The 10,761-nt window shown below is 31.9% G+C and overlaps 1 protein-coding gene across 1 annotated transcript; it reads left to right on the top strand.

The window, feature by feature from the left end:
* Positions 1-2,000: 2,000 nt before the first annotated feature.
* On the top strand, positions 2,001-10,181 carry LOC139513657 (kelch-like protein 10). The gene is made up of 6 exons (XM_071302348.1): positions 2,001-3,009; positions 3,262-3,409; positions 6,849-7,018; positions 8,893-9,164; positions 9,572-9,663; positions 9,996-10,181. The coding sequence occupies exons 1-6, from the start codon at positions 2,058-2,060 to the stop codon at positions 10,141-10,143; spliced, it is 1,782 nt and encodes a 593-aa protein (XP_071158449.1). The 5' UTR covers positions 2,001-2,057; the 3' UTR covers positions 10,144-10,181.
* Positions 10,182-10,761: the final 580 nt, after the last annotated feature.

Genomic DNA, 10,761 nt, shown 5'->3' with positions numbered 1-10,761 from the left:
ATATATATGTAGGACTCTAAAGATTTTTCTCTAAAGTGCGACGAGGAGTGCCTGGACGCCAAAGTACGATGGTCACGCTAAAGTGCGATGGTTTACGATAAAGTACGATGTTTCCATACGCTAAAGTGCGATGGTTCGGGAAAATATAGACGTGAAAACGTAGTTTGATTATGACGTTATAACAGTCGTTTATACAATCTAAAAATTGAACACGCCGGAAGATACAATGTAAATCACAAATGGCGTACTAAATTATAATCCTGGTACCTTTGATAACTATTTTTTATTAACACCTTTAAAACCAAATGTCACTGAATGACTGAATTGATTTAAACCTAACCGTGCTTTTATTTGTCGGCTGAGGCAAATCACATTTTATCAAATATTTTTTCTAAAAGTGTGCACATGTTTAACTACATTAGGATCAACATGATAAAATTACCCACCTAGCAATATGTTTTAAATTTCCTATGACGGTAACTCTGATAAACATAATTCCGAGAAGTTAGTCGTGATACCTATGTCTCTGGTGATACTTATTGATATCGGCAAAATACTTATTTCGTATAAAAGTATATCCAGAACATTCGAGTAGTCAGTACGAAGTGTTCCAAAGACTCCTCAGATTTACATGAACACATTTGACAATTGGGAGTCTCGCTCATATTTATTCTATACACAACTTGATTCATGGGTTAACAGTGTGTTCGTGTTAACAAATTAACCCGTGTAGACTTAAAATAAAGTTTGTCGGAAAAAGCAAGGTTAACATAAGAGAATGCATTTAGACTGCTTTTATTTCATATAACTTGAAATTCTCTTTTAAGAAAAGACTTTCCAAAAAAGGTTTGAAAATATTCAGGTTAACATTTGAATTGTAAAAATGATCTAGACCAACCGTATTGAACACATTTCCCGTATACTGTGAATATAGATATAGGAAGATGTGGTGTGAGTGCCAATGAGCCAACTCTTCATCCAAATAACAATTTATAAAAATAAACCATTATAGGTCAATGTACGGCCTTCAACACGGAGCCTTGGCTCACACCAAACAACAAGCTATAAAGGGCCCAAAAATTACTAGTGTAAAACCATCTACCCATTACATCCTCGATGCAGCGTAAATCCCAATTCGACATAATCTATTCTGATCTAGGTCATAAATTTTAAACTAGCAATACAAGACACACTTTGTCTACCAAGGAAATTATTTATTGGTTCCAAACCTAAATCTACGGGGAAAAAACGATTTAGGGATATTCGTCATTACTTCAAGTACTGAAAATAAATTTCGCGGACTTATATTGCCAAGTTTAAAGAATGTGTTTGCTTGACAAGACTGCTGTCCATAGAACTGTGCATTTGGTAAAACAACTAAAAGTGTCAGTTAAGTAGAGAACAGTTTCAATTATGAGGTTTGACAGTTTTTTTTTCTGAAACCAAGTCAAAATATCTCTAGGGGAGGCAAAGAACAACATAAAACATGAAAAAACTGCAAACATATGGGCTCTGTACGTTCCACAGACCCACGGACATTCTAGTGACTCCTATTAAACAGGTTCGAATTCAAAGCCCTGCAGCTGGATAGCAAGTGCTATCCACCAGAGTATGATTTTTATAGCATGAGGAGTTGAGGTAAGCTTGAAAATGAGACAACTATCCACCAGAGTATGATTTATATTATATAAGGAGACCAAATTAGTTCAGTTGCATTCTGTCTAAATTATATGCTCCTGATTATAGTAGTTATTGAAATAATGTATGCATATGGTATGTATCTATACTAATCAATATTTTGTTTTCTTTGATTTGTGTTTCTTCTTGCTTATTTTTATTCAGAACGAATTTCTAAAAGACAATTCTTGGTAAAAAATTGTATAGCTAGCAGTTTTTTTATTTTATTTCTTTTTTGGCCATGTCTCAGGTTTACTCTTATAAACCATATTCATTATTATCTGTGACGCCGGTCTTCGACTTGCATAGTGACGTTACCTAACAATAATCTTCATAGGAACGAAGAGCATGGACGTCAATGTTGAACAGTAACTGCTGCAATGAATTCCCTTACTTTTTCTATTGACAACAGGTTCAATCCATCGGCAACTAATGTCTTTTCTGATCTTAGAAGAGCCGGACAGTTGTGCGATGCCGTTATTAAAGTTGGAAACCACGATTATCCGATTCACAGAGCAATTATGTCTGCATGTAGTCCGTATTTCAGAGCTTTGTTCACAGATTCCTTGTTTCATACAGATAGAAGAGAGGTGGTTATTCCGGGAGTTTCAGCCGAAATCATGGAAATGATCATTGACTATGCGTATACCAGGGATGTCAACATAACAGCTGACAATGTAGAACAAATTTTACCCGCTGCAGACCAGTTTCATGTCGCAGGATTGATTAAAGCTTGTTGTGACTTTCTTTACAATGAAATTTCTCCTGAAAATTGCATTGGAATACGAAAATTTGCCCGTTTTTATTTTTGTCATAATTTAGAAAAGAGCGCATTCAATTATATTATGAATAAATTTGGAGAAGTTTATTCTAAAAGCAACGAATTTCTACAGTTAGACATCGAAGAGGTCTGTGACTTACTTAGCTCAGATCAATTAAATGTAAAAAATGAAGAAATAGTTTTTGATGCCGTTCTCAGATGGATAGATTATGAACCTGAATATCGTAAGGTTCATATTGCCCGGCTATTACGCACGATCCGTTTAGGTTTGCTTACAACTCAGTATTTTGTGGAAAAAGTAAAGTCACATCCGTATGTCAAAGAAAATGACCAATGTAAACCAATAGTTATCGAAACATTAAAATTCCTGTACGATTTAGATATGGACGAGGAGAAAGATGTTGATTTAAATAACCCAATAGCAAAACCAAGGGTTCCACATGAAGTTTTGTTCGTTATTGGAGGATGGAGCGGAGGATCTCCTACAAATATATTAGAAACATATGACACACGTGCTGACAGATGGGTAGTATGTGAAGCTGTTGACCAAGGTAAGAAAAGTATGTGAAGATGTTTTACAATTGAAAGAAATGTATAACACACGTATTCAGGCATTTGTACTTGGTTTTCAAGTATTTTGGTTTGAACGTTTTTATTGGAGTTTAATATAGGAAAAAAACCCGCTTTTGACATGTTTGACATTCTAATTTTAAAAAGACTTATGCTTTTTTCCAAAACCAGTTTCAGACGAAAACTTGCGTGTTTATTAAGCATAAATCTTACAGCAATACTTTCCATTAAAGGTCCTAGAGCATACCATGGAACAGCAACAATAGGCCATGCCATTTATGTAATAGGCGGATTCGATGGTGTGGAGTATTTTAACAGCGTTAGATGTTTTAATCCTATCTACAAAGAATGGTCCGAAGTTGCTCCAATGAATGCAAAACGGTATTTATATAACTTAAACATAAGTTTTTTTTTTTAACAATGTCAATACAAGATTTGTTACAAGTCCTTCTTGTCGTTTGTAACATAGCATTGACTTGATATCTGTAATGTATACAAGATATCTTATTTATTTTAAAGATACCTTGATTATTGTTTTCGATATTTTACGAACAATATAAGATACCTGAGTTATTTTCAATTATTATATATCTTATATAAGATATCTTAATTATTTTACCAAATATCCTATAAATTCTATAAGATATCTTATCTAAAATAACACAAAATTAAATAAGTACAACAATAATCGCTCTAATCGGAATCATGCGACAGTAAAGATATCATTATCTCGAACTACATGATTGGCCGATTTTTCCAACACTGAAAGGATAATTGATTTCGATTCCTACAAAAAGGGAACATGTATCTTATTTAGTTTTAAGATATGTGATATATGTATTGAGTATTATAAGATATGTGATGTAGATTATAAGATATGTGATGTAGATTATAAGATATGTGATGTAGATTATAAGATATGTGATGTAGATTATATCTTAACCAAATTAGATATCTTATATACTATATGAGATATCTAATTCAAAAGATATCTCATATATAAACAAATTTATTAGATATATTATTAGATATCTTATCAAATTTTATAAGATATTTTTGTAAATGGAATAAGTATCAAAATGGCTTAATATAAACTTTAATACTTAGTGGCGTATTCCGTAATTTATAGTTGAACTTTCAAGATATCTCATATATTTTATAGGATATCTTGTATTTTTATATGAAACCTGTTGAGTTTTCTCATCAAGTTTACAACGTCCAGTCGAAATTATGGCGTTAAATCATATACTCCGTGTAGGAAGAAAGTTCGTGAACGAACCATTGTATTAAAGAACTCCAAGGAAACAATTCTGTTTCGAGCTTTAATGAATAAATCAACTTGGATAACCAACGTCTTACAGTAATGCATGTTTAGCAAACGGACCGAACAATAAATAGGAGAACGGAAATTTTCAAATCATTTCGAAAACGATCCGTCAAATACCGGTAAGGCCGTCACACTTCACAAAATTCATGGTTACAAACACTTTTAACTTTTTATTAATTGTTTTTCAAATTAACATCAGTGATATATATGTGTCAAGCATTTGCTAATACATGTATAACAATAACGCCATAAACGCATTGACGATACAAAGGTAACGTTAGTAACCGTCGCCGCGATAAAGCCTTTTTGTGCTGATGCAGCGTAAAGCAATCATCAACCAATCAATCACTACTGTTCGTTTTATTTTTTTTTGGTATTATCCCAATATACCCAAATTTTGTTTTCTTTTTTTTTACACAACAGGCAATCGTGAGATTTTTATGCCCCACCTACGATAGTAGAGGGGCATTATGTTTTCTGGTCTGTGCCTCCGTTCGTTCGTTCGTTCGTTCGTTCGTTCGTTCGTTCGTCCGTCTGTGCGTCCGTTCGTCCCACTTTAGGTTAAAGTTTTTGGTCAAGTTAGTTTTTGATGAAGTTGAAGTCCAATCAACTTGAAACTTAGTACACATGTTCCCTATGATATGATCTTTCTAATTTTAATGTCAAAAAGTATTGACCCCAATTTCACGGTCCACTGCGAGTGGGGCATCTGTGTACTATGGACACATTCTTGTTATTGCCTTTTATCATTTGATGGTTTGGAAATGTCAATAACACTTTACACAAAAGCACATAAACAACAATATGTAACTAAAATGCAATAAAGCACTTTTGAAATTTATATTCCTCCAACTCCAATTTAGTCTCGAAAATTTTATTATTTAATTTGTTGCTTTTGAAGAAGTTACAGATTTCCATTTTTTAACAACCTTGGTTTACAAGTCTCTATTTGAGTACAGTTTTCAACCATGCAAATTTAATAAAATTGTGTTTTTAATACATATGTGTAGTCACACATATATATATAGCCATAGCCACAGTTTTGACATTTCGGATCCATTTAACATTTACATCATAATTTGTGACATATAATGTTGAAGTCTATACAAATCAATCAAATATTTTATCCGTTTTAGTCCAGCACAGGAGATAATGAAGTTTCTATATATCAACTGTATGTCAACTAAGTGGCCCGTCCGATACAGTTGGGTATATATTTTCATTTTTTTGCAGAATTACGAATGCACTTTTTTTAATATTTCAATTTATTACCAAATCCCCCTACTTCACAACCATAAAATAAAATTAGTTTGACTATTTTATCGTACAATTGTATTTGACATCGTAAGGAAACCCAATTTTTAAAAGCTCTTACATTGCAGTGGCAGATCCAGGGGAGGGGGTTGGAAAACCCTCCATTTTTTTTGGACAATCAATGCTTTTGAATGGAAGCATATAGTTGGAACCTCCCTTTTACTCTGGGTTGGGAACCCCCTTTTTGAAATGGCTGGATCCGCCCCTGCATTGCCTTTAAAAACTTTCTGATAAACTCTTTAATCACATACAAAATAATACAAAATATTAAAAAAAATCTTAACAATATCAATATTTTACTTTTGATTTCATCTTTTTGCAATTCTCATTGAGAGCATTGAGTATTATAGATTGCAGGTCACGTGGATTTTCTGCCAGACAGACTCACGATCAGCGTACAATATCACTAAAATGTGCGAGTAAAAGGCCAAATCTTTTTAAATTGTTATGAGACAGAAATATTTTATCGAGATAAAAAAAATCTTCTAAATCATTCAAAAATATTCAGAAAGGAGATAGATTTGCTCCTGGAATTACACCACTTGCACATGCGAAGTTTGAGAATTGCCATTTTTTGTATGAGATACAATATGTCAGTATGTACTGATATGACTGTATTTCCCATCTATATGATCCAGCAACATTTTATTAAAAAACCCATATCTCCACACAGTATCGATTGCTTTCTCGAATCTATGAATGCACACACTAATTTTCGTTTTTCACATTTTAAGGCGTCAATAAGTAAGTATACAATTTATTATCAATAGTAGAGTATTTATTGTCTAAACCCACTGATTTACTTTCATTATTTGAAAATATTCTGAGAATTGAAACAAATTATGAATTCGTAAAAACATTTGAAAAAGTTGAGAAAGTTCTTAGAATCTTAAGTATAAAAGAACTGATTCTTTCTTATAAAGAAGTAAGCAGATTAAACTACATCTGCTGCAACTTCGTTACATGTATGCATTACAATATGATGATGCTAGGGTGATGCTAGTCTCTGTGTTTCTGTATACCACTATATCGAATTTATACAATACCACAGTGAACGTGTTGGTCTAGGTTAAAACATTTTTTTAGAAGAACCTTTTATTTCTGTTTTGTTTTTCAGTTTGTCTTTGTAACCAACACTCAGTATTCAAGAAGTGACTGTTTTCTCATTGTGTTTTTTAGTTGTTATGTGAGCGTGGCGGTGCTGGATGGGTATATATATGCCATGGGAGGATTCGATGGACATATACGTCAAAATACGGCTGAACGATACCAGGCCGCCAAGAACCAATGGAGCCTTATTCAACCAATGACCCACCAACGAAGTGACGCAAGTGCTCATAGTCTAAATGGTAAGTTACGATTGTACCAATCCTCAGTCTAAATGGTAAGTTACGATTGTACCAATCCTCAGTCTAAATGGTATGTTTCGATTGTACCAATCCTCATAGTCTAAATGGTAAGTTACGATTGTACCAATCCTGATAGTCTAAATGGTATGTTACGATTGTACCAATCCTGATAGTCTAAATGGTAAGTTATGATTGTACCAATCCTGATAGTCTTAATGGTAAGTTACAATTGTACCAATCCTGATAGTCTAAATGATAAGTTCCGATTGTCCCAATCCTGATAAATAATACCAGTGAGATATCGCATTTTAATTATATTGATGAATATCAAATAGCTGTGTGGTTTTGATCTTATTGTTGAAATGTACAAAAACAAGCAGTTTACAGATTAGTGAAATAGTTTTGCAAGCCTGGTCATTTTTACTGAATAGTTCGTGTAAAAATTTACTAACAGTCTGTGTTAAAACAATAATTCTTATCATTCTTGAGGAAAGGGCATAGCAACCATGTATTTTACATATACAACCGTTAACTTTGACTTGAAACAATTTCATTTTAAAAGGATATGGTTCCCTCTGAACAGTAATGATTTGGTAAAGCACCTAGCAACCACATATGCTGATTGATTGTTTCATGCATGTACACGGAGATCGTATTCTTGGACATGAAAGGATTAATCTTCAAGGGATTCAATTTTAATTTTGGTAGATTCTTGAGAGAATTTCAGACAAATATTTTTTTTAAAGAAAGATAACTTATATATAAAGCATAAATATTGTGAAACAAATCAAACCCAGTAAAGGAAGTCTCTAAGAACTATTATGATTTAGAAGAGCACTTAGCAACCATGTGTTTTCCGAAAAGTTATGACCTAAACTGTGATTCAAATTGATCTTGCAATTAAAGTTCTCGTATATTTCCTGATAGATTATCATGTACAGAATAAACCTTGTAATTTTCGGACTGACCAATAGTTATTATACCATTATTGTATCTTGTTCTATCAATAATCAAAACTACACACTTTAGGAGTCAAAGGAAATTCCAAAGTCTGTCAAAATATTAATTAGGATGAAAAATCGCATAAAGCAATAATTTGATTACACCTTCTCTTCGTTTTTCTTTCTTCATGAAGGCAGATTAAAAACGTTTTATACAATATTTAGTTTCGTTTCATATTAAGACACAATGGCCAAAGTTGATACCAACAGTTCTATAATGTGATTAATGTACTCCATGTATGATGTAGTACTAGAATATGTATTTAAATCGAACATGTTTTTCAATAGACAATCCCATGGGAAACAAGTGTACATCCATTTCCTTTATTTGTTATAAGAATCCTTCATAAAGTGCCTTACTTTTATCTTTTGATAAAAAAAAACATTCTTGCTTTTGGAACATACACATAAAAATTAGTACTTTGAAATAAGTACATGCATTTGGATTACTGTAAATTCAGAAATTATTACGAGGTTTTTATCATAGCGAAAAATTTGACAGACGTGTCAAAGCAATAATTTAAACTTGCATTTTGAAATATTTTATATGAATTAAACAGGATTTTTCTCAAAATCATAAAAATTTAAATCATATTTAAGTCTATAATGACAAAATCGTAATAATAAATGCACACAATAATTTCTGAATGTACAGTACATACAACCTTGTAATAGTACATGCCGATGTTGTGTACACCACTGAACAAAGTAAATTTCATAAGGTTTGTAGCTCATACAATTCTCTTAAAATTCAATGTACTTCCTAATGTGACCTATACATCACATTAATTTTAAGTCCATGGTATAGCTAATAATACTACATAGGTGCCTTCAGAAACCTCTTTTAACATATAATCTTATCTTTATTTATAGGAAGAGTTTATATTTGTGGTGGATTTAATGGTCAAGAGTGTTTAAGTTCCTGTGAGTATTATGACCCTCCTACTAATCAGTGGACAATGATTGCCACCATGAGGAATCGGAGGAGTGGTATAGGAGTTATAGCCTATAGAGACTGTATCTTTGCTCTGGGTGGTTTTAATGGCATCACCAGAATGAACACAGGAGAGAAATACAACCCAATAACTAACCAGTGGAGTACAATACCAGAAATGTATAATCCTAGAAGTAACTTTGCCATTGAAGTAAGAAAATAATGATTCTAAACAGACTGACAAACAAAAATTATGTTCCACAATTTCTCCATAGCAGATATAAATGTATGAAAAGTATAACTTTAAAAGTTTTAAGACAAAATGCTCTGTTTAAATATTGAACTTTATAGATTCAAGTTAGATTTTTTGTGTATTCATAAGTGAAATACCACAACTGTTCATGATCTGGTGCAGTGTAATGATACAAGATGAGTGTTTAAAGAGACACAAATCTCACAAGACTAAAACAAATCATCATCTCAATGCCTTTTTTTATATAGCAATAGCCAGTTTAACTTTACATGGTATAGGAAAACTTTGACAGTGGCTACACAAATTAAAGCCTACTTTCATTCTCTTATATTTGTTTTTTCTAATTGTTTTCTGTTATTTTAAAGGTAATAGATGATATGATATTTGCTATTGGTGGCTTTAATGGAGTGACAACAATATTTAATGTAGAATGTTATGATGGATCAACAGATGAATGGTATGTTAATTTAATTAATTCTAATTTTAATGACACATGTTAATACATTGCCATAACTTCTTAGCTGATAAAATCAAGAATGAATATGGGAAATGTGTCAAAGAGAAAACAACTCGACCAAAGAGCAGAGTCTTAATAAATGATTTTGTCAATTGAAATCGATGCCTTTGAATGATAAATTGCTATAATAGTTTCTCTTGTTATGTTAAAAAAATTTTGAAAACAAATTTATTCCTTCATTTAAAAAAAATCTTTTTGCATTATTGTAAATGGTTTACAGATTGAAAAGAGTTGAAGTTTAAGTCATACATGTATTTCTATTATTTTGCCAGGTATGATGCCACAGATATGAATCTGTACAGAAGTGCCTTGAGTGCATGTGTGGTCTCTGGTCTCCCAAACATACACGATTATATATATAAAGATAGAGAGAAGACAGACGATAACGAAGAAAGAAGAAAACGAAAAAGTCCTGCTTGAAATAATATATAGACAAAATAAAATATTTATTTTTTTAAGTTTATGCATTGTCTCTATGGCCTGAAAAAATATTATTTAAACATAATGAGTCGGTTATTCTTTCTTAGTATATAGACTACACCACTCAATCAACTGTATTTAACTACACAAAACTACTCAATTTACTTTAAAGTCAAGCTCTTATTTTTCTCATGCTTCATAGCAGATACTTGATCCATATTATCAAAACCTTATACTTATCAATTTGACATTCACCAAATGAAATATTATAACAAACATCCAAACAATATAATGTTTTATAAGAAGTATACCTCATCTCAAAGCTATTTAAACCATCAATAAATGAACTTGAAATATTCAAGAAATATGATCAAGAGTGTAATAACTTTCCTGACCCTGGTTATAGGCACCTATGATTGGATACACAACCATTCATTTGTATTTCTAGTTTATCGTTCCATATTGCTGAAACTCTCCTAAAGCAAAACAATTAAAAACAATTTGTCTTCAAACATCTATTAAAATGCTGGTATTTTTCAATATTGATATTTTTATCTTACTCCTAATAATGAGATTAAAGTATGGGTACATGTTTAATATCCATTCAAGTAGTTTTTT

This window comes from Mytilus edulis, chromosome 2 (assembly GCF_963676685.1).
Source record: "Mytilus edulis chromosome 2, xbMytEdul2.2, whole genome shotgun sequence".
NCBI classification, from domain to species: Eukaryota; Metazoa; Mollusca; class Bivalvia; order Mytilida; family Mytilidae; genus Mytilus; species Mytilus edulis.
This window is presented reverse-complemented; position numbering and strand designations above follow the sequence as displayed.